Genomic DNA, 25,176 nt, shown 5'->3' with positions numbered 1-25,176 from the left:
CCAAAGCACCAAGAAGCCGGGTTAGGTATGAAGATGATAATTTCGTAATATGGCCACATGGAAATGACACACTACCAGATTTCCTTCAACATCTGAATAGCAGACATCCATCAATTAGGTTTACGATGGAAAAGAAAAAGAAGCACCTGCCATTCCTAGATGCCCTAGTGGATAGATCCGGAAATCAAATATAAACAGTGTATCGAAAGTCAACACACACTGGGAGTTACCTACACAACAAATCACGATTACCAAGTTACAAAGAACATCATAATTCACTGCCTAAGCTGAAAGGCTAGAAGAATCTGCTCAATCAGGCAAGAACAGGAAGACATTACAGATACAATGAAACTCAATAGATATAAACAAACCATAACTAAGAGAGCCATCCACAGCCAAGCAGACAAACAATGAGATACAAAGACTGACTCAAAAGGCACATATCTCTCTGGGTTATCAGAAGACCTTGGATTTTAGGTTTTTAACCAATTTTTTCCTTTACAGGTACGTGAGAAATAATAAGTTATGTAAGCGTTTCGTTAAAAAATGCAACAACTGATGAAGTTTTATAGTGCTTAAAAAAACCTATTTTGTTTGTTAGAACCAATTTTAAGTTTATGTGCCTAAATCAAGCCTTTTTTTAGGTTTGTATACATTTTTAAAGGTTTTACATGATTTTTAAGTCACACAGAGGCATTTCCTTTGTTTGGTCACGAAAAAATTCAATAACGAATGTGTTTGAAACGTGCTCTCTGTCGATTTCCCTTCCTCCAAGCCATGGTGATTTTTCAAAGCTCTAAACAAAGCAAAATGTCTGGTGCCACTGTTACCTGTACAACCCAAAGTGGTCTGATCTGTGTTGTCTTGTTCACTTTCGCGTCACTTGCACACACGTCTTGCAAACTAACATTTCAGCATTGAAGTTTGCACCACTGACTATGTTTTTGTTGAAACCCAGCGTCGAATGATATGGGTACCTGGGGGAAACCCTGGGGGGTAAAGGTGGTCAGGGGCATGATGCTGATCACATCACCCCCACTCACGACCGGATCAAGAAAGTGTGGGGCATTACCCCCACACCCCCTATACGCCTTCATGGCATGGTGCTAAGCACAGGGGAACACTTTACCTTTATTTTTTATTATACAGCGAAGAGTGGATTTTAATAGCAAATTTCCAATGTTAAGTTCTGCCATAGCTGTAGGGTTAGGCAACACACATAATGTTACGCAAGTTAGTACGTATTTCAGGATATAGCTTACATATGAGAATCTGATGCCTTCTAGATAAGTTGAATTTGAATTTTATTTTCTTCTGTTGACCCTTGATTAAAAGGGCATGGAAAATGTCAAGATACATAATCAAATAATAATTAGTTTAGTACATCATAACAAAAAAGAAGAAACATTGTGTAGTACATTACATCACTACACCAAAGTAAAAATTGAAAAATACACTTCATTACACTACAATAAAAATAAAAACACATTATCATTGTTGCATGATTGAAATAAGAATACAATTAAAATACATATTGTTTAGTACATTGGCCATGTATTGTCTTGTTCCATGAATTCTCTGATACTGTAGAGAGATGAACACAAGCAGTGCATATGCAAAGGTGAAATAGTTAAAATAGATGAACATGCATTGAACGAATCGCCTAGCATTCAGTGGAACAACATAACAGTATTACACAAAGAACAAAATTGAAAACTAAGGCAAATCAAAGAAGCAGCCTCCATAGCAATGGTCCAAAATCCAATATTCGTTCAATAATTTGTGACTCTGATTGATTGGGAAATATGGTTTGTTTTACATCAAATGTGTTCCTTTTTCTCTTTTTTCAGATGACAGAAAACCAAGCATTGGTCATCCACGACATCACCGTATCTGATGCAGGAGTGTACACATGCTCTGCTGAGAATGCTCTTGGCAAAGTAGAAGATTCAATTGCATTAAATGTTGGTGCACGACCTCAGGTTGTCCAGGTCCCTTTAGGCAAGTATTTTGTATTTACTATTTATTCAGTACTTACTTTAAAGTTTATTTTAAGTTAACTTTATGCACAAATAGGCTAATCAGGATGGGAACTACAGTTTAGATCCAAATCATTGTGTGCCTCTGCCAGGTATCAAATCCAGGAACTCTCGATTACAAGCTGATGAGATTACCACTATGCTTCAGTATTTATTAACCAAGATATATTTAACGATAAATATTCTTGCACATAAATGAATATAAATCCAGGCATATGGTGCAATCACATGGTGCAGTGAAAGCACTGTGGAATAAACTTAAATTTTTCAAAAAGAAAGAAATAAGAAATTGTTTGAAGATATGAGTTTTTATGGACATTAACAAGACTTACTTACACAGTAGAATATTGATTATACATTGTTCACAGGCCAAAGGCTAAGGAACTGAAGCCAGAACTGTAAGGTTCAGGAACATGTTGTAACATGTTAGTTCATTGGAAAGGCAAAATGCACAAGATTGGGAAAGTGAGGTTCCAGTGTTCAGCCATTTTCATGATAATAATATTGTTTGAAAATATTGGAAAAGAGACAGTAATATTATTGCATTGTGAGATATTTTTTTCCCTTTTTTCATAAAAAGTTATTAGTCCAGAGAATCTTTGTACAATTATGTTCCAACTGTAGATTTATAATAAAACTGCAAGGTTATAAAATTTGGAAGTGACACTTTTGGCTTGCAATCTTATTCTCTATTAACAGATTTGGATATTGACATTGGTACTGATGGAAGTATCCCCTGCATTGCCTTAGGATTTCCTCTACCAACAGTAACATGGAGTAAGGAGAATGAAAATAGGCTTGATCCTCTTCGGTTTTCTGTTACAGAAGATGGAACTTTGCATATCAAAGGTTAGTATCATGGCTGAGATAGAAAACAGATTTCTAGCCATTACACAATTTTCAATTACAGTGCATGATTGTATAATTTACCAAATTGTATTTTTTTGGCATTTACTTGTCTCTATCACAACTTCCATCATAGAAAAAGTTGCCTTGTACCAACATTTGCAAATTATGATTGAGAAGTGTTTTCAAAAATCATGATTCGATTAGACCTTTAAGCTAATGCTATGGCATTTTATGTCAGTGCCCTTAAACAACTGAGCTACCAAACCAGCCTCTAACCACATCACATTTCCCAGCTGTTAAATATTCTGAATCTGTATTACATCCATTACAGGTAGACACCCTGTTGCCATTAATAATAATAATAATAATAATAATAATAATAATAATAATAATAATAATAATAACAATAATAATAATAATAATAATAATAATAATAATAATAATAATAATAATAATAGTTTAAATTAAAATAATTATATTAAATCAAGTTAATACTACTAATTACAATATATAAATTAATGTTATACTATTATTACATGAATAGGTAAAAAGACGGTGTAAGAATAGAGATATAACAGTGCATATTCATTATTTAGCTTATCTGTAGTTAAAATCAGAATAATTTATACAAACAAGTGTCTTGGCAATGAAATTAATGTCAAATAGATGAAGAATTGAATATTTATTGAATAAGAAAAATGATGTTAGATGCAGCTGGAGAAAAGTAAAGTTTCTGGTTAACATTTTATGCATATTATTATGAGTTGTAATGTGCATAAATGTTCTTTGTAATGTCATTTGAAGCTATGTGGTCCCAATACAATCCTTGCCTTCCAATAAGTTCAGAGGAAATTGAGGACTAAAAGTGGTAAACGTTGTAAGTGCCAAAAGCAAAAGTGTTGGGAAATCGCATGGTTCAGCACATCAGCCTGTAAGAACGTTCACACTAGTGACCTCTTTACACGCCCTTTGAACTATTTAGAGGGCTACCAGCCACATTTCACGTTTACCACATTATAAAGCATGGCACATTTCACAGTTTAATTTGTAAAACGGTGTTTAAATTATTGTGGCACTTACAGCGTTTACCAATTTTAGTCTTCAATTAATAACCATCGATTATACAACAAATTCTAAACAAGTATATGTTCATTATTTCATTTTAGTAGTTCGTAAGTCATTTTGAGGAAGGGGCGGGGGGGTCTGGACCACCCCACCCATAAATACATCCTTGTTGGAAACATGTGTTGAAGAATGCCATCCATCTTAGGTGAACTAATTTACTTAGCAATTATTTCATTTTCAGAGAATTCATTATCATGTGACTGACATTTCCATTTCCCATATCAATCCCTTCTCTTTTCTCAGAATTATCTGCTCCACTCATTAGGCTTCTAGATGGGTATTCATGATGATGTCAGCTCAAAATACAAAAAGTCTTTACAGTGTAATAGCAAAAAGAAAAAGAAAAAAAAGAGAGATTTATTTACAGAATTAATTTGTTTTACTGGTGAAATGGTTTTAACTGTTTTTATTGTGCACAGTTTATATTTGCTCTGTTTTTTGAGCAACAGATTAGTACACACACACACAGTGCAACCTCAATTTACTTTTTTTCAGAGGAACAAGATTAAAAAAACTTAAAATGTGTGAAAATATAAAATCTGGTAAAATTGGGGTCTCTCTCTCTCTCTCTCTCTCCATCTAAAAAATTCAAGTGTTAATTTTTTTGCAGCCTCTATTTTATGTATAATATCCAAAGCACTTCTAAAGTTTGGAAAATTGGTTTGTGTAAAATAAAACTTATAAGAAATATTCTAATTTAAAATAGTTTGTAAATTAATTTAAATACAACATTGCAAATTTTAACACAATAGTGCTTTGGTATATTACAGAAGCTCAATTGACAGATGCAGGGAAATATATATGCCATGTGGAAAATGCATTTGGCAAAGTACTTCTAGAAGCACACATCAATATTTCTGGCATTGGTAAGTATACATATATATGTCAGAAGGTAATGAAATATATATTTTTCGTTCTCATTTCTTGCAATAAACAAAGTCTGAGACACTGCTAAATTTACTAAATCATTATTGTTGAAACATGGTCTTATGAATAAAAATACTGTAGGAAGAGTATTATAAAAATGTATGCTAAAGTTAGATGTAACTACATCAAGTCATTTTTTAGAGAGATGTTTTTTTAAAAATTAAGGATTGTGTACTACTTCTCTGGTAATTACAGACAAAAAAAAGACAATATATTACTGTAATTTTCAAAATAAAAGACTCATCCTTGTTACAGTATTTGCATTAAATACTCATTACTGCATTTGCTTACAAAAAAGCAAAAAAAATCAGTTTCATGCAAGTTTAAGATGAAAATTCAAGGCATTTTTTGTTGTATATACGACATGATTTTTTTTACCTAACTCAAATTTTGTTGAACAAATTTTTAAGAATGTTTGTGACACATGTTCTTGTAGCACGAGACTGTGGAAATAGTTGAATAGGAATTATTATATCTTGACTTTGAAAAGCAAATGTACTAGAGATGAATCTATATGACAATTTCACTGATGCTGATGAAGTATTAATATAAAATTTAATGATACCAATCTGATATTTAATAGTGAACATTCTGTTAAGACTCTAGATTGTTCATTCAATTCCTTACTTAATATATATAACTAGTTGGTTGGAATGGGTTTTGCCTTAGAAAAGAAACTGCATATTCAGAAATTTACAAAACAAAGGTTAATTTGCAAAACAGGTCTTAACCTTTATGTAAAGACCTGTACACTCAATTACAGGTTATTTTATATAGACATATTAGATCAGTAAAATTGTCAGCAGTTTTACTGATAAATCTATAAATCAATAAATATGTCTATATCAGCTGATACTCATACAGAAGGTCGTTTCACGTCCATGGTAACAAAGCTAGAACCCACCTAACCTTAAGAAAAACCGTGACGTCACGAGCGGTGGTGCTCCACGTGATACTCCTGTCTTGCAGCAATGGCCCTGCAGCGGAGTTTCCATTGGAGGAGACTGCGTTGAAGAACATATTGGTCCAAACGATCATATTCCTCCTGACAAGCTTTCCAAAGACCCTCAATTGTGCGGGGCCGTCTGCTTCCCAAGGCTCGTTTCAACAACGAAAACCCACAGAAATCCATGGGAGAGGCATCGGGGGATTTCACAGGGATGTCTGTAAAGGGGATTGCATGAATGCCCGTTTCACGTGCCATCCGATCCATGTATGCCTGCGTGGACTTTGCCGTATGACTGGAAGCCTTGTCCTGGTGGATGACAACACGAGATGTGTCGCTGCCATAGAGAGAAGGAATATCATGTCTGTAAAGTGGCTCCAAGATATTTGTCTGGTAATAGGCTGTATTTATTTTAGCCTTTTTTTCCACTCTGCGCAGTGGAAGTTTGCCGTTATGGCAGTAACCACCAACAACCATGAACCCGCGTGGAAAACTTTCAGCACATTCACGTACCCACTCAGATCGACCTCTTGCATCACGTGGACGATAGTAGATGGCCCTTTTTTTTAACCACATACCGACAGATACACCCATGCTTCATCCAGGGACACCACATACTTGCAGCGGTCCCCTGCCAGATGGCGTTCGTAGAGCTTCCGACTGTTGGTCTTCCTCTCCTGGACATGTGAGGCACGCAACTTATGAACTTGAGCCTTGTGCTTCCGCACAAGTTGTAAATCTTGGGCTATGATGCGATTTACAGTTGCAGGGAAACATTGCACTGCCTGTGCAATCACTCTTTGCGTTGCAGGGTTTTCACATCGCACCAAGGATCTCACTTTCCGCACAACATCGGAGGAACGCTTGGGCTTCCGATATGTCCGAGGCCCACTTTGACTGGTTCCAGCAACAGGTACGGTGCAAGCTTTATGGCGATTCAACACTGCATTGATGCCCTTCTTTGACACATGGAATGCTTTCATGTGGCACTGTTTAATTATCTGGCTATAACTATAACCAACGTCGGAAAGGGCACAGATGTACCCCTCCCAAAAGACTGGAATTTTTGGTTCCATATAAACACCCACTCACACACCAACCATCGTCTTTGAAAGTCAACACACAGTACTTTCGTCCTACTGGCTCTGGCTGCTCTGTGCTGTGCCTACGTGCTCCTCCCTGGTGATCGAAATCGTTACCATCAACGTGAAACAACCTTCTGTAGAATATAAATAAGTCTGTCCCATCCGTAAAATATACAATTGTAAATATAAAACATAATAATGCATTTGTTATGTATAATGCACATGAAGTTTGTAAGACATTTAAATTCACAAATAAAAAAACTCTTACCTGGGAGCTACTGAAATTATAAGGGGGGGGGGGGAAATAATGTTTCTACATTACTTAATCTAAAAACTACGGATGGGACCGATTAATCGGTACTCTATTGGTATTGGCCGATATAGGCATGTTGGTGTATCAGTTTATCGGTAAAATTACCGATTATTTTACCGATCCGATATATCGATAAATATCTGATAGTTTAGTGCAAAGTTCTGCCATTTTTGTTGTAATTTTTATGCATAATCTCCATGCCCTACTTTTTTAAAAAGTAAATGTCTAAATATGCAATTTCTCTTGCACTGCAGTCACTTTGAAACACACATTTTTAAAGGAGGTTAATGAACCTTTCAGGTTCTTCCAGGACCATTTCTAATTTTATATCGGATCGGTAGAATATCGGTTATCGGTATCGGTAAATTTTATATTGTTACTTTATCGGTATCAGCCAAAATTTCATATCATCCCATCCCTACTTAAAACAGATAAAAATCCCAACTCAAATATACATTCTTTGCAATTTTATCTTGCCAGTGACATTTTATAGAAAGTACTGACAAGTGGACCATGATATTTTTCCAGACTGTTAAGTATGTTAAATGTTTAAGTGGGTGGTGGAGAATATTTTTGATTCTTTCTTTTTCCATTAATGTATTGCACAGTTGTTAGAAAACAATTTTGTTTCAGTATAATACTATCAAACATAATATCAGCTTAATGCATACATTGTTTTTGTGAAATTTACTCAATTATTTTAAAATTTCAGTAAGACCTGCTATTTCCAGTGCCAATCCTTTGGTTAATGTTCGGCAAGGGGAATCAACAGAGTTGGAATGCAAAGTTGTATTGGGTCATCCCCCACCTGTAGTAGAGTGGCAGAAGAATGGGCATTTCTTATATACAGGAAATGGTATAATCATAAGTAACAATGGATCTTTAACAATCATTTATGCTCAAGAAGAACATGAAGGGACCTATACGTGTTTGGCCAGAAACATTGGAGGTGAAAGTTTCCAAAATATCAAGTTGAATGTCCTTGGTAAGATATTTATTTAATTGAATTGGTACCTGACTTATTGTTTACTATTATTATTGAGTTTGCTAAGTTTTGTTTCAAGTTCACTTTATGCTCAGATAGGGCAATTAGAACAGGACCTACGGACCTGAATACAGTGGCCAACTTTTGGCCATAAATGCAAGGAAGATTTCCAACTTTCAGCATTACAGGAGGTTTGGCCATGACAAATTTTGTGCATTTTTAGCAGGGCAGTGTCGCTCCAGCAAATGTTTATCAGCATTACAGGAGGTTTGGCCATGACAAATTTTGTGCATTTTTAGCAGGGCAGTGTCGCTCCAGCAAATGTTTATGGAATGGATAATATTAAACAAAATAATTATTTTACATTTTATGTAATATGCAGATCACAATAGAGAATAACAATTTACACATTTGCATGTTTCATAATCCTAACCCATCAATCAACAACTGCAAGATATGACATCACTTCCGCCCACCAAAGGTTAAACGTGCAAGATTTTGCAGTCGACTTGAACTTTTGTATGACTTGCAAAACTTGGAATGAGTTCAAATTTTGCTAATTTCTTTGTTAAGGAAATATACCAAAGAAATAGAATGCCAATACGGTAGGATAATGGATAAAAGCAAGGAGGGCCAAAAGGGCTAAGTAAAAATCAAAGAAGGTAAAAGGAAACACTCACCGGACAGTAGAAAAATTCAAAATTTTCGCTAATTTCATAGCATCATCGGTGTGAGGAGAATAGACGGAACCGGAAGTTGGGGCCCTGCAGAGTTTCCAGGTCCCCATCGAAGAAGAAGCGGTGCGTAGAACGAAAAAAAACACTGTTTCGTCACCAGGCTCGTCGTAAACTGTGAGTGTGTAGGATAAGTTGGGAGGGGGGGCAGGAGGGGGGGTGAGGGTTTGTCATTACTGGGTGGCCTTGTTCAGGCCAGGAGGAGTGGTTGCACTCATGGCCGATATATAGGCCCTCTCCCATCTTTTGCGAACAGAGGTGTTGGCTGGTTGGGGTAGGAGATGGATGATCGCTACCCGGAAGCAGTCGTTGAAACTGATGTTGTGGTGGTTGGTGTGGAAGACAGTGAAGTCCAGGTTGTGGGTGGAGGAGTGGTGGTTATTGATGCAGAGGTTGAGGGCTGTTGATGTTTCCCCCAGGTAAAAATCACCACAGATTTACCTGGGGGAAACATCAACAGCCCTCAACCTCCGCATCAATAACCACTGCTCCTCCACCCACAACCTGGACTTCACTGTCGCCATCCACACCAACCACCACAACATCAGTTTCAACGACTGCTTCCGGGTAGCGATCATCCATCTCCTACCCCAACCAGCCAACACCTCTGTTTGCAAAAGATGGGAGAGGGCCTATATATCGGCCATGAGTGCAACCACTCCTCCTGACCTGAACAAGGCCACCCAGTAATGACAAACCCTCACCCCCCTCCCACCCCCCCTCCCACCCCCCCTCCCAACTTATCCTACACACTCACAGTTTATGACGAGCCTGGTGATGAAACAGTGTTTTTTTCGTTCTACGCACCGCTTCTTCTTCGATGGGGACCTGGCAACTCTGCAGGGCCCCAACTTCCGGTTCCGTCTATTTCTCCTCACACCGATGATGCTATGAAATTAGCGAAAATTTTGAATTTTTCTACTGTACGGTGAGTGTTTCCTTTTACCTTCTTTGATTTATATATATATATATATATATATATATATATATATATATATATATATATATATATATATATATAATGGATAAAAGCAAGGAGGGCCAAAAGGGCTAAGTAAAAATCAAATAAGGTAAAAGGAAACACTCACCGGACAGTCGGAAAATTCAAAATTTTCGCTAATTTATAGCATCATCGGTGTGAGAAGAAACAGCTGTTTCTTCTCACACCGATGATGCTATAAATTAGCGAAAATTTTGAATTTTCCGACTGTCCGGTGAGTGTTTCCTTTTACCTTATTTGATTTTTATATATATATATATATATATATATATATATATATATATATAACCTTTAATATTGGAGAGTTGGTCACAAGAGATCTGAACCAGGGAGGTGACAACAAGGGGCATCCATATGCCAATTGGATTTGAACAAGAGCTCCTGGACTCCCAATCCTATGAAACCACTCTCCTGGCTCAGATTCATAAATTACATCTTCATGCTTTGGAAACCTTCCCTCCCCACCCTCCTTACTCAATGAGATCATCACCGACAAATTCACCTGCTTTTATTCTGCCAACCAAGTAATCTTTTTGATAAAGCCATATCACAAATGATAAACCTTGTGTGTACTCAATTGATGGGTCAGGGGGTAAAAAAAAACAACATGTAAGTTAATTTTCTGTCATAAACAAGGTACTGGTGTAATTTCCTGCCATGTTGATGCTGTGCTGGACTTTATAACATACTTTCTTTCATTTCATTCATGCATTTGACACTTCCATTCATCAAATAATATGTTTCTTGTACCATTTCATTTTCATTTCGAGTAATGTTTTGCAATTAAAAGTTAATATTTTTTGAGTTTGGTGAGTTGTCTTAGCTGTTTTTTCTTTCCCTGACCCTTCAATGTACAAAATATGGTTACTTTAGGGTAAATTACAAGAAAAAAGAAGACTCTACTCTTTTTGTACCTGTGTCAAACTTTTCCCTGATATTAGGGATTCCCAAACATTTTCGTTTCGAGTTCTTTCTACAGTACCCAAGTCAGAATGTAGGCCTATCTAACACTTACAACGCTCAGTTAGTGTGGTTAGGTTAAATTAAAAAAAATGAACACATATTTCAAATTCAGAAACATTTTGTATGTCAAAAGTACTAAATGAGCACATATTTTGTCCGATTCTAAAACTATGCGTAGACTAACAAGTAAGTGTCATTTCAGTGAAATTATTGGAACATTTCGTGGCACCCCTGTAAGCCATCTACGGTGACCAAGGTGCCACAGCGCACACTTTGAGAACCGCTGCCTTATATGATGATACTGTTGTAACACATGGAAATGATTCTTGATACCCACATGTTCTGTGATTAGATATTTGACCTGTTCACAACTTCAACCTAGTACAGGTCCCTCTGCACAATGTCATGAAAGTACTATATTTTTGCTGATCAGAGTTTCATTATTGACATACTCAAGAAGGACTGATCTTCATAAGCCCATCCTCTAAATCTACATTTAGCACACTGCACTGCACAGGGGATACCATTGCCTTAATAAAATAGAAAATTTGGGTGTATGAAGAAATGCAGATTTAGTTTTTAGTAGGGATGTGACGAAGCTGAAAATTTACCGATGCCGATGTACTCACCGATAATTTTTGGAACCGATACCGATGCTGATATTTAACCGATGCCGATATTTAACCGATTCCGATACATAAGATTATTAAACAGAAATGGGATGTTATTTTCAGCATTACAAAAATAAATTTGCTATGTACATTTCTATTGCATATCATATGTACACTATGTTGCCATTCGTCACCGGACACCCCATACCAGTACGTTAATCCAGTCTAAGCACCACATCAGTATCGTGCAGGGCCACTTTTTGCCACAATGACGTCCGCAACCCTTCGAGGAAGACTTTCCACCAATTTGCGATACGTGTCGACGGGAATTTTGCCCCATTCCTCCTGCAAAGCGGCAAACAGCTCAGTGGTGTTTTTTGGGTGGCATGGCCTGGCTCTCAAGCTGTGCTCCAACTCGTCCCAAAGGTGTTCAATGGGGTTGATATCTGGACTTTGGCCTGGCCAATCAAGTTTTTGCACACCCATGTCCTCAAACCACGTGTTGATAATGCCTGCCGTATGACATGGAGCATTGTCGTGCTGAAACAGGTATGGGCCAATACCGAATTGTTCCCACAATGTCGGTAGCACAGAATTGTCCAGAACTTTTTGGTATGCATCGGCATTCATATTTCCCCGAACTAAAACAAGTGTACCAAGACCATACCACGAAAAGCAGGACCACACCATGATGCTACCTCAGCCGAATTTCACTGTTGGTACGATACAGTCCTGTAAACAGCGTTCACCAGGCATAGACCACACCCACACACGTCCATTGGACCGCCACATTTGGTAGCGTGATTCATCACTCCATAGGACAGATTTCCATTGTTCGAGAGTCCAATGGCGGCGTTCCTTGCACCACTGTAACCGACGGGTCGCATTGCTGGCTGTGATATGGGGCGTGTGAACTGCTGAGCGACCATGAAAACCAAGTGCGACGATCTCCCGGTGGACAGTACGATCACTTGCAGCACTGCTGGAAGCCGATCGAAACTCCTGTGCCACCATCTGTAACGACGCCTTCCGGTTTGACTTCACCGCACATTTCAAGCATCGACAGTCACGATCTGTTAATATTTTCGGTTTACTGGGTATGGGTCGGCATGTTATGACCCCCTCTCGTTTTCACTTCACGATAACATCACTCACTGTCGACCGGGGTATCTGAAATTTGTTGGAAATCTCACGGGTCGAATGCCCAAACCTGTGGGCTCCAATGATCATCCCTTTTTCTGCTTCACTCAGTTCGAGTCGTCTGTCCATATTGACTGCTGTAGCTGGTATGAGTGTATTCTCAACCGGCAATGCATTTTACAGGTTGTATGACATGTACAGATGATCCCAAGCACTTTTTGAGGGGTGTCTGGTGACGAATGGCAACATAGTGTATATACATATATATTCTCAAGAGATGCGAAAGTACATTTCCATCTACAAAATGTTATGTGAACCTTTAAGAACAACATGGATTCTCAAGGGATTAAACATTAGTACACAAGCAGAAATGCAAAATAAATTCCTGTTCTGCCAGATTCAACTTCAGAAACACGAGATTTGGAAGCACTTCAGGAAGTAACCTACTTCTTCTCTTATCTCAAATCTGTTCAGCAACACTGAACACTCAATCACTGAATACTGATGCAGCAGGTATGCCCAAGTATTTTCTCAGGACTTGCTTCAGGTTTGAATATTCATTTTTGAATTTCCAATACAACAGCAGATCCTAGTTCAGCAATGTACTGTTTTATTTCTGATTTATAGTTAGGTTGATCCTCTGAATGAGTTTGCAATAATTTTTTTAGAAAAACTCTACAATAATGACGAATCATAACCAAATTTTCAATAAATCTTACAAAACTAGAATATAAAACTTATTAGAAGGTAAAAACTCTAGTATAATCTGTACCGGTTTAAATATCGGATTTTTGCCGATTCCGATACCGATGCCGATGTGTCAATTTTGGCCGATTTTCATACATCTGTAATCGGCTTCGGCACATACCTAGTTTTTAGTTACCTTATTTAGATAACCAAGAATCAATGAAACTTGCAAAAAAAATAGGAAGTACATTTAGTAACTAATATTGAATTTTCTTTACAGTTCCCCCAAAATTTTCCAGTAGGGAAGGAAAGGAAATTCGAGCTGTTGAAGGCCACTCAGTAGTCCTTCCTTGCAAAGTTGAAGCTGATCCAACTCCTATCGTGACTTGGCAAAAGAATGGAATACCCATCTTGCCTAGGCATACAGGGTAGGTGTAATCTTGTGTGCATGTATATTACCAATCAGATAAGAAAAATATATCATGTGAAGGTGTATGTCATTGACACTTGTTTTAATTCAAATTAATATCAAAAGCAAAAGCTAATTAAGAAATGAATTGTTAATATTAAAAAGCAAAAGCTAATTAAGAAATGAATTGTAAGTTGATATAGTGCTTGTAATAATATTTTAATGTACATATAAGAACTGGTCTTGAAAATTTGGTCCCAAGGTAATGCTCTAACTTTTAAGCAAGCTCACAATATTACATGCTTGAGCTTATTCCCCTTTTATCATACATTTATGTACAAATTATATATTATTAATGTGTTTTTGTTAGATTAACCTTGATGGGTAGTGGGGCTTTCGACAGATGTATAATATGTTACATTTTATATACATTTTCTCACATTTATGAATGCTTTTCAGTAACATATTTTTAAAAGAAAAAATTAAATATTGCAATAAAAGTTACTGAAAACATATTTTCAGTATGTAATATAGATATGATCAATGAACAATAACATAAAAACTTCTCTTCAGATTTGAAATTATCAATAACTGCGAAATTCAAAGTGAAATCCTCATAAAGAATTTCCGCAATGTGCATTTAAATTGTTCAGTGCTATTCTCAAGAGTATAAGCAAAAGCACAATGTTATTTGACACAAATTCAAGTAAAATTCAGCAAAAAAGAAAATGCAACATCTAGTGGTTGGAATTTGAAAGAGGTGGTTACAACACACGTGCACAAGAGATGCAGTGTGATTGTAGGCAGTAATTCATTAGAGCAGGCTATGCCCTTCACATTGGGCATTAGTTATACAGTATAATGGGTTATGCCTGATGCACGTCTGGAATGTGTTCATAAAAGATGTGCATTTGACATACTTGTAGGTTGTCTGGACATTGGAAAAGTATTTGCCAGTATCACTGATTAATGATTTTCAGTACTGATACCAGTGGTGTCAACCATTCTCAGATAGTGTCCATCCTTTCATACCTAATATCCAAGAAACCACTAATGGTAGTTGCACATAAAGTAATCTTCTTCACTTTCTTCACATGGTTTTAGATACAGAGTGAGGAGCGACTTTAGCCTAGAAATAAAGGAAGCCAAAGTGGACGATAGTGGAACTTATGTTTGTACGGCCGTCAACATGGCTGGAGTGAGCAATAAAGCATTAGCACTATTTGTGGATGGTGAGTTAATCCTTTGCAATATTCTTATTCAATTTATTGAACATTATTCTCATTCAATTTCATACCCGTCAAACTTCACATATGAAGTAAAGTTCAATTTTATTGACATAATACAAATATAAACCCAGAATTATTTGAAAAGTACTCTACAACATATCAGAATGATGCTACTTTATAACTATGGCCTCTTGGGAAGATCTCCTGATCTAATGTTGATGGATTTTTTTTTCCTTTGGGGTTTTATACAAGAGTACAGCTTGTCCCACCTCTCCCTGCTATTTAAAGGACTTACGAGGATGCATGTGTTTATTATACATTACTTATCACTCGTAAATCATTCTTTATATGAATCGTTATCAACCTAAATTTCAATTTAATGTACATTTGATTTGATTTGTTTTATTTTATTTTGCTTTTCTGCCACTTTTGGCTAATTGCAAAGATGGGGATAATATTGTTGAAGGGACAAATTCAACACAATCAGAACCCAAAAGTCCACAGAGGATTACGGTGAGTTCAGGTGCCAGAGCCTCGTTAGCCTGCAACACTGCAGTTATCAGGTTGTCCAACTTGAAAATGAAGTGACTTTTGGCGCTTTCTCAGAAAATCACCCTTTATATCCAAATTTAATGCACATGTATTGCTTAAAAATGACATGTTAACAATCACATATAAGTTTAGACAAGTTGCTGTATTAAATCAAATATTTTAATATTTTGTATTTTTGTTTACATTGCTTTTCTCCCCCTTTTAGCTAATCACGATCAGATAAAATTTATGAAAGGACACTTACAAAGAATACCCACACCCAGGCTCGGATTTGAGCATGAAATAATTGGAATAAATTTATGAAGGGACACACAAACACACACACACACACACATGTTTTCGCACCATGAAAAACGAGGAACCGATCACAGCAATGGCAAAGTTGGGAACCAAAAAAGTGCTCCAATCCGCTTGAGATTTCGAGCAGTGAACTACTACCTCACGGATATTCTCCAGTTGGCGTTTGGCTGGCGGTTTATGCGTAGAAGCTGAGATATAGACCACCGGCTGGGAACCCACCCAACGAGGTACTCAAACCCCAAAACGAGGACCCGATCATCTTTTGTCTTGTTGAACACTGACAGGTTACATACCATCAATTGGGTGAATCTCAAAATGAGAAACTTTGTTCTTGTTCACACGCTTGGTTGAACACCAACCTTGTGAGGAACCAAAAAGAGAGTTATTTTAAAGATATAATGAAACAACAGTCTGGAGAGGTCTCTATTTTTCGTTCAGATTGAAATGCTTTGAAAATATTAGAAATGAGTTATTTAATGTCTCTTGTTTGTAACATTAATTACATTGTGATGGACGAGAGGATAGATGAATGAATCGTATGTGACGTTGGTTAGAGTTATAGTTGAAGAATTAGCGTGAAAAGGCAGAGGAAGCCTAAAAAAATATCACAACCATGTGGGATCATATAATTTCTATACAATATCATATATTTTATTAAGAACACAAAAGGTAATTACTCTCGATTCTTAACTATCTGAATCACAGCCAGGAAGCAGTTTTTGGAACTCCAAGTATTGTTGAGTAAAGGTGTTACATCAATCTTAGTAGGCCACCAGGTAACAAACAACTTCGAGGAAATATAGATGTCCATCGACCTGGTATTTACGACAGCAATCCTTGGAGGATAAATGGTGTGTATTCTGATAGACAGGGGCAGATCAAAAAAGTACTATGCGATAGAGAGAGAGAGAGGTCAGTCTTCGCACATCAGTCTGTAGGGCTGTTGATGGTTTGACACCAGGGAAAATAGTGTTGATGCTCTCTTCCTATACTTCAACGCTAGTAAGAACAAGCCTATGTTCTTCTATGATTCTACGAGTCTTCAGAGAACTTCAGCTTCTAGTTGAAGCAGGTATTTTCCTAAATATCATGCCGAAACAATCGTAGAGAGACCTAAAGTCCAATTTGTGTATATTGTGTGTTCATTTGCCATTCTACGCTATTCAGGTACAACCTCTTGCATGAGAGTTAATCGCCAAGCGAGTGTGTGCGATAAAAAGTGCTATCGCAACTCAAGGAACATCTAATGGTCCCAGGTTAAGGTCCTGGTGTTCCTAAGGGAACAATACCAGATTATTACTGGATTTAAACTCTCATCTTCCCCAATAAAAGGAAAGTTTTATGCGCCATGTCACGCGCTATCTCAGCCCAGAGCCAAACTGAATGCACTGTATTTACTGATCTACCCTACTTCTGCATGCATGTGAAATGAAAACTGCATTTCAGAAGAAACGGAAGTAGTTAAGCATCTAAGTTATGTAAAGTCTCACTTGCGGAAATATCAACAGTCGAACTCCATCTAACTCCATCTGGGGGAGGGTGGGGGATGCGTTCGAATAGTTAATCAGAGACAAGGGCATTTCCTGGAACAACTCCTAGCCGTAAGCCAGAGTACAAGCACGTGCGGTGTACTACGAAATACGGGGAAATATAAGGAAGAAGACGAGGCGAAAATGAGATCTTTTCAATACTGGGTAGCACTGAGACGAGAGCAAGGAATCATGCTGAAGGAGCACTAATGTTTCTCTTCGTCATGTACTGTTTAGCCTGATTAACAAAAATGCTAGATCTAAAATTTACTTCCAGTCCTTGCGCTAAAGGGTAACATTTCAGGATTCGAATCCCAGAAAAGCATGTTTTTGAACTTGTCCTTTCTTGCATCATAACAAGTTGTACAAATGCCCCAGTTCGATATTTCAACGGCAAATACTTTTGCTGCTATCAACATGTGAATGTTGTTATCTGCTTCAGTAATCTAAAGCCATTGTTCCACTGGTTTGGTTGCAACGAAGTATTTTGACTGGTGTCTATATTTCGCTCCAGGTTACAAGCAAGGTGTAACAAAATAGTCAATGATAATCACATAATATGTGATAGAACATGGCCATTATTATTTGGAAATTAATTATGATTACTCTTTCGCAGAGTGAAACAATTCACTCTTTTGCTAAAATTAACAGCAAGGAAATAGCAGAGTACTGAAGCAGGATTCAACAAAATGAATGACAGGGTTTGCTTTTCTTTAACTCTTGATGTGTTACAAAGCAACTAGCTTCTCTTCTTTTGAATACTGTTCATACTGTGTGTAAATGAAAGCAGTAAAGCCCCTAAAAATGATGTTTTACTCCAGCTTTGAATTCTCTTTTATATTTCATTATTTTTTTATCTAATTACGCAGATGAGTATAATAAGTGGATGAAATTGGCATAGGTATTCGAACCCAGAACTTCTGGTGCTAGGAGAGTGAGTCGACCGATTGTTTAACTTTAACTTTTGCCAGCAGCCATAGCTGAGAGTTACATTTTGTTACAGTGGGATTTTTTTTTGTAAGTAAGCAGGATGGCATGGTAAACAGCTGATTGCGTCGCCCACACCCCGACCGCTGGCTTACTGTTGAAAATTTTACAACAGCGCCAGTGGATTTATCTCATCTTGGTCAAGCCGTAAGATCAAAATCATTATCTCCATTTTTCTTAGGTGGAGTTCAACGTCTAATCACATTTAAGGGAATATACTTATACTTCACTCCCTTCGCTGCTGATAAAATGTTTTCGCCTTTCAAGTAAATGCAGGAAAACCTTGACATGTGTAGGAAGCTAAGAGGATTCTGCTCTGTCACTCTCTCCCTTCAAGACAACGGTACTCCTTATGTGAAATACAAGAACCGTTTCCGGGTGTTTGACTGCGGACAGAATAAAAGATTTGGTGTTAAAAATGTTACAAAAAGGAATGTTTTACCCACTTTTCAGGGCTCAGAGAGGTGGTTATAGAGTATCTATGTGAAACTATTCTTAGGCAGGTACAGCACTGTTCCTTCAAGTGGAACCATTGTTTAATCAAGGTAGTTTCTGATCATTCAAATCATTCGTTGTCTCTGCAATTACAATCACACACCTAATTTTTTTTCATGTCTTGTGAAGTTAGAGCGACAACACAACATATCAAATCTATTCTCATGTTTAATCAAGGTAGTTTCTGATCATTCAAATCATTCGTTGTCTCTGCAATTACAGTCACACACCTAATTTTTTTTCATGTCTTGTGAAGTTAGAGCGACAACACAACATATCAAATCTATTCTCATGTTTCATTGCCATTGCTTCTTCAAAAGATTTACTACTAATTGTGTCCTGCAAAGATTTACTGCTGTGACTGTGCTTGCTTTATCATCATTATTTCCGTATTTAACCCATAATTTTTAAGGTCCATGTTATGGTTGCAGTGCAGGCACCCACGGCTGAGTGGTTAGCACATCGAGCTACGATACCAGGGGTCCCAGGTTCGAATCCCGGCCTGGGCATGGATGTTTGTCAGTGTCCATTCATCAATTTCATCTTATCGTCACTCATCCATATCTTCGCAAATTAGCCAAAAGTGGCAGGCGCAAAAAGGGAAGTAAAATAAAGCAATCAATCAATTATGATTGGAACTTCCAAGTAGCCGAATGGTTAGCGCTCTCATAAAGGGACTCCCTATGGAGTATACTACAGTTGCAACGTCGTTGAATTGTAATCAAGGAGATCCTGGTTCGATTCAGTCCTTATTAGCCCATCTGTGCATAAAGTAGACTTAAAACTCAAGTTAGCGCTCATGCCTTTTAGCTGGAAGATTTCTGTTTCTTGAAGGTAATAGGGGAACCACGGGAATGCAATACTAGTGGTGGAGATAACCAGATAACAGCAGCAATGATACTCGATGTGCTGACCACGTGTCAACCACGAGGAATACCTTTGTTATTCAAGGGCTGTTTCATCACGGAGTTCATTCACTGTAACTGTTAGGCAGGTGATAATACTCTAGATAAAATGAGCGGGAATATACGTATTAACAAATATACGTATATATTGATAACATTTTTTAGCTTGCACAAAATATTTAACGTATTTCTGTAATATCTAGAGTTCAAGCACAGAACAAGTTGTAGTCATTTTTGTACTTGTATCTTACTTTAAAACTGTTGTCATTTTGACAAAAATGATTTGTTTTAAGTCACGTTTTTACGATCTGTAGGGATTGAAGAGAAAGTAGGCATGAAACTACATTTTCTTTACAATTAATAATAACAATAATGATTTGTTGTTGCAACTATAGTTGAATTGCATTCTCGTCCGAGACGAAAAGACAGAAAAAAAAAGGTGCCAGCCAAATTGTTGAATAAATGTGGAATCTGACGCATAATTTACTTCATGTACTCATAATACGAGGTGCATCCAGAAAGTAAGTTTCCCTATTTTTTAAAAAAAAAAACCAACACAGTTTCAGGAAACCATTTATTGGCAACAGGTACAGCAAAGGTTCAGCTATTTTTCAACATAGCAACCACCAGAATTGAGACACTTGTCGTATCGTGGTATCAACTTTTGGATCCCACTGTCGTAGAACTCTGCCGCCTATGAATGGAACCAGCGTGTGACAGACGTCTTCAGCTCTTCGTCGTTGCCAAAATGCTCACCGGAGGACAGGAATTTCTTGAGGCGCAAGAAAACGTGAAAATCGCTGGGAGCCAGATCAGGACTGTAAGGTGGATGATCAAACAACTCCCAGCCAAATTCCGTCAAAACAGCTGCTGTGCGCCGAGCCGTATGTGGACGAGCATTGTCATGGAGGAGCACAACACCTGCAGTAAGCATGCCACGCCTCTTGTTTTGAATGGCACGTCGCAATTTCCTTAGTGTTTCACAGTAATGGTCAGCGTTCACCGTTTCACCTCTGGGGAGGAAGTCAATGAGCAAAATGCCCTTCCTGTCACAAAACACGGTGCACATCACTTTCTGTACCGACAGCGTCTGTTTGAATTTCTTCTTAACCGGAGATCTACTATGCCGCCAATGCATTGACTGCTGCTTGGTTTCCGGGGTGAAGTGCGAAATCCACGTCTCATCGCCCGTGACGATCCTGTCGAGGAAATCATCGCCGTCATCATGGTACCGTTGCAGGAATGTCAGTGCTGCTCCTGAACGTTTCATTTTGTGTTCGGGTGTCAGGTTTTTCGGCACCCACCTGGCACACAATTTTTTGAACAGCAGGCGCTGCGTGACAATCTCATGCAACACGAATCGCTTTATCTGCGGAAAAAGGCTACTCAACTCTGTAATCGTGAAGCGACGGTTCTCTATGATGCGCTGCCGCACCAGATCAACCAGATCATCAGTGATGAGGGATGGATGCCCACTGCGCTCTTCATCATGGACACTTTGACGACCTTCCGCAAACTGCCGACACCAGCGATGCACCATCTGCTTACTCATAATGTTCGTCCCATAGACCTCACAGAGCTGACGATGAATGTCAATTGGCACAATGCTTTGTGCATTCAGGAACTTTATCACCGACCGAACCTCGCATGGGGCGGGAGAAGGAATACGAGCTTCCACTTCGGACCACTGCTGCCTTGCTATAGCGCCGGGCGGGATCTGTCCACCTGGCATATGATTGATACGTCTTAGCTCTGCTGCGCATGCACAATTTACACGGTTCATTATGTTTACTTTCACGGGAAAAAAATAGGGAAACTTACTTTCTGGATGCGCCTCGTACAATATTCATTCCCGAAACTCTTGGAAAAAGATTTTACTTTTAAAGAACAGCATGATACTCATGTCTGGTGTTCGCGTGCATTGGAAAACCTGTTCATGTTTGTGTCTGTGGTAGGTGCAAAAAGTTTCCACAGTGGTTTCCCTAGAATTTGGATGAGAAAAGGGTGACCGCATAGGAAAAGCCATGGCTTCTTTTTGTAAGTTAAAAATTTAGTCAAACCGTGTTTGATGATCATTTTATGCACAGATTATTATGTACTTGTAATCGTCATCCGTGGATTACTTACTGAAATCAGTAAATAATACATTTTTAAAAAATAAGTGAGGATGCATTATTGGTGTGCACTTTATCTGCCTCTCCTACCCCCAGCCAGGGTGCTTGTGTTCGTCATTTCGGAGAAGTCAGACTGTCGGGTCACGTTGGTCTGGTGGATGACAACAATAAACAAGTGTCAGTTTCCTGAGTGAGGGGGTAGGGGAGTGGGGAGGTGGAATTTACAAAACTCAGAGCACAAGGAACAGACGGATCATTTGAAGAAAGATTGGTTTTGGGTGAACTTACATTGGTGTAATGTGGTTATCTGTTATTTATGATGGATAAATTTGTAATCAAGCAACCCCGACTGGATAATATTCTCGCCCCCAGTGTTCCGACACTGTAATTTAAATTCGGTTCGGAAGTCGGCTATTACTGATTTAACAAGTTCGTCTTCAGATAATTATGGTGATAATAAAATATGGTGATTTTATTGTATCAACTATCAAGTGAATGGGAATCAAAGCATGCTGGTGGAAGAAATTTACAAAATTCATGGCATGGCAAAAATCCGTAGAATTTTTACAATGAAAATATAGAAGTAGCGTTGTGTAAAGTATGCAAAGAAGCTAATGATAAAATAAAAGAAAACTATTGAGTTTTTACATCAAAGGGAAGAGATCCCTTGTTTAATTTCTACTGGCTTTTCCAACTGTAAATATGATTTAAGAAAATTCAGCCCTGAAATCTTTCAGTGTCGCAAAGTGCAGACTATAATGGCGCCAGTTTAATGTATACGTGCTGTTGTGCTCCTGGTAAAACTCGAAATTAGTGGGAAAAAACTCTGAAAACCTGCCACCAATGCCTCACATACTTTCATAAATAACTCGGAAGATAGTGTAGTTAAAAAACAGGTAACAGTAAGGTGTAAAACAAGGAAAAATCGTTAAAATGGTGGCCTGCTAGGATTGTGAAAAAGTTAAGTGGGAATTAGAAAAACTACAACTTGAACTGCAAACGAAAAGTGAAATTATAAGAATCCTCGAAGAAGATAAATTAGAACTGTTGAAAGGAAAAAGAGAAAAAAAAAAGAAAATAGTAATAGTACATGGTCAGAAGTGGTAAAAAGAAACACCCAGAGAAAATCTACCTCCACGAAATATGTAGGCAATCGTGGTGTAACAACTACTTTCTCCCATCAAAACCCGTATGAAGTGCTAATTAATGCAGAAGTAAGTCCCCAAACAAATGCAACACCCTACACAAACACAATTTCTAACAAAAAAACTAAGAATGCAGTGAAACTGAATACAAGGAAAATAACCCCCAAAGTGATGGTAAACACTCTCCCAAGTCAAAACAAGAACAACCTTTCACGAAAAAGAAATTTTTTTATCTTTGCGGATAGTCATGGACGTGATTTAGCTGCTCATGTAAACAGTATTTCAACCAATGTAGTGTGTAGTGCAATGGTGAAACCAGGTGGTGAAACACAACAGGTAACCCACACAATAGCAAAGGACTGTAAATCCTTAGGATCTGAAGACTATGTTGTGTTATTGAGTGGTACAAATGATTTGTCCAAAAATCAAGGTTAGAATGTCGTAAGCACAATTAAACACACCCTGAACAACTAACCCATACAAATGTCATCGTATGCAATATCCCATTTCGTCATGACCTAATAAGTACCTCTTGTGTAAATAGTGCAGTAAAAGAAGTAAACAATCAACTGGAATCAATGTGCAAGAGATTCAGGAATGTGAAATTGCTGAAACTCAACATGGCAAATAGAAGTCTACGCACAGAACATGGTGAATCCGAAAAGCGAGTTCTCAGAGATCCAGCACACAAGTGTAAGTGAGAGGACTCCTGACACTTTGGCGCCAGTTATCTACAGATAATAGTCGTGCAGTTTGGTAGGAGCTTGAATTTAAAGGACACACCAGTTTACTGCAGCGAGAAAACAACACAGCTGCAATGGATTCTGATAAATCAGTTACGAATTTACCAAACAGTCATTCATTATTGGCATGACGATTTACGCATAAAATAGATCAGTAACGTTAACCCTCATATTTATTATACTTAAGATACGAGGGCCACTATTTATATTTTGAGCCTTGGCAACACTGATTGAAGTTAGGCGCGATTTGACGTTTGCACGGAATCGTCTGGCATTATTGACCATAACGTACTTCAAATGTTTTGTCAATAGCTTCATTTGTGTTGTTTATGTTGCCTTGGAGATTGTGCGACAACAATAAAATGGAATTAACTCGTGAACATTTTCGTGCAATGATTTTTTACGATTTTCGACGTGGATTATCAAGACAAGAGCGCATCGATCAACTTACTTCCACATTTGGCGATGAAGCCCCATCCTTTGCCACTGTGAAACGCTGGTATAACTAATTTAATCATGGCCTCCTTTTGCTCACCGACGAGATTCGCGAAGGTCATCCAAAATCAGTTGTTGTTCAAGAAAACATTGATGCTGTGCAAAACCTAATACTGCAAGATCGTCATGTGACATACTGTGAGATTGAGGCAACCATAGGCATTAGTTCCACCAGCATATATAAAATATTACATGATCATTTAGCTGTGAGAAAGGTATGTTCTCGTTGGATCCCACACAATTTGACAGAAACTCAAAAAGACGCTCGCGTCAATTGGTGCAAACAAATGCTCAATAAATACAATCGTGGTGCTTCAAAAGACGTATATAAGATTGTAAGAGGTGACGAATCATGGATATATGCATATGAGCCAGAACGTAAACAGCAGTCGACTGTATGGGTGTTTCAAGATGAACCCAATCCAACAAAAGTTGTTCGCGCTCGAAGCACATCGAAACAAATGGTTGCCTGTTTTTTCGGGAAAACTAGACATGTGGCAACTGTGCCTTTAGAGGAACGTAGAACGGTCAACTCTGAATGGTACACAACAATTTGTTTGCCAGAGGTCTTTGGTCAAATATGGAAAACAAACAAACGCCGTTGGATCATTCTTCATCAAGACAATGCCAGCTGTCACACATCTCGTCTAACAACCGACTTTATGAACAGAACAGTAAAAAAATCGAATTGATGGGTCATCCACTGTACAGTCCTGATTTGGCACCCAATGACTTCTTCTTGTTCCCGAATGTCAAGAATAAATTGCGTGGACAACGATTTTCGTCGGCGGAAGATGCCGTTGATGCGTTCAAAAACCATATTAAGGAGGTGTCTCAAGAAGATTGGAAAAACTGCTTTGACAAATGGT

General features: G+C 38.0%; 1 protein-coding gene across 1 annotated transcript in view; it reads left to right on the top strand.

Annotated features, from left to right (window-relative positions):
- Nucleotides 1-1,850: 1,850 nt before the first annotated feature.
- Nucleotides 1,851-25,176, top strand: part of LOC146005477 (hemicentin-1-like) — a 171,630-nt gene continuing 148,304 nt past the window's right edge. The window contains exons 1-6 of the mRNA XM_083144722.1: nucleotides 1,851-2,001; nucleotides 2,739-2,888; nucleotides 4,784-4,879; nucleotides 7,997-8,269; nucleotides 13,685-13,832; nucleotides 14,918-15,045. Coding sequence (XP_083000848.1) covers nucleotides 1,851-2,001; nucleotides 2,739-2,888; nucleotides 4,784-4,879; nucleotides 7,997-8,269; nucleotides 13,685-13,832; nucleotides 14,918-15,045 — 946 coding nt within the window. The remainder of the gene's footprint in view (nucleotides 2,002-2,738; nucleotides 2,889-4,783; nucleotides 4,880-7,996; nucleotides 8,270-13,684; nucleotides 13,833-14,917; nucleotides 15,046-25,176) is intronic.

Source organism: Lepisma saccharinum, chromosome 23, assembly GCF_977018435.1.
Source record: "Lepisma saccharinum chromosome 23, izLepSacc3.1, whole genome shotgun sequence".
Lineage (NCBI taxonomy): Eukaryota > Metazoa > Arthropoda > Insecta > Zygentoma > Lepismatidae > Lepisma > Lepisma saccharinum.
This window is presented reverse-complemented; position numbering and strand designations above follow the sequence as displayed.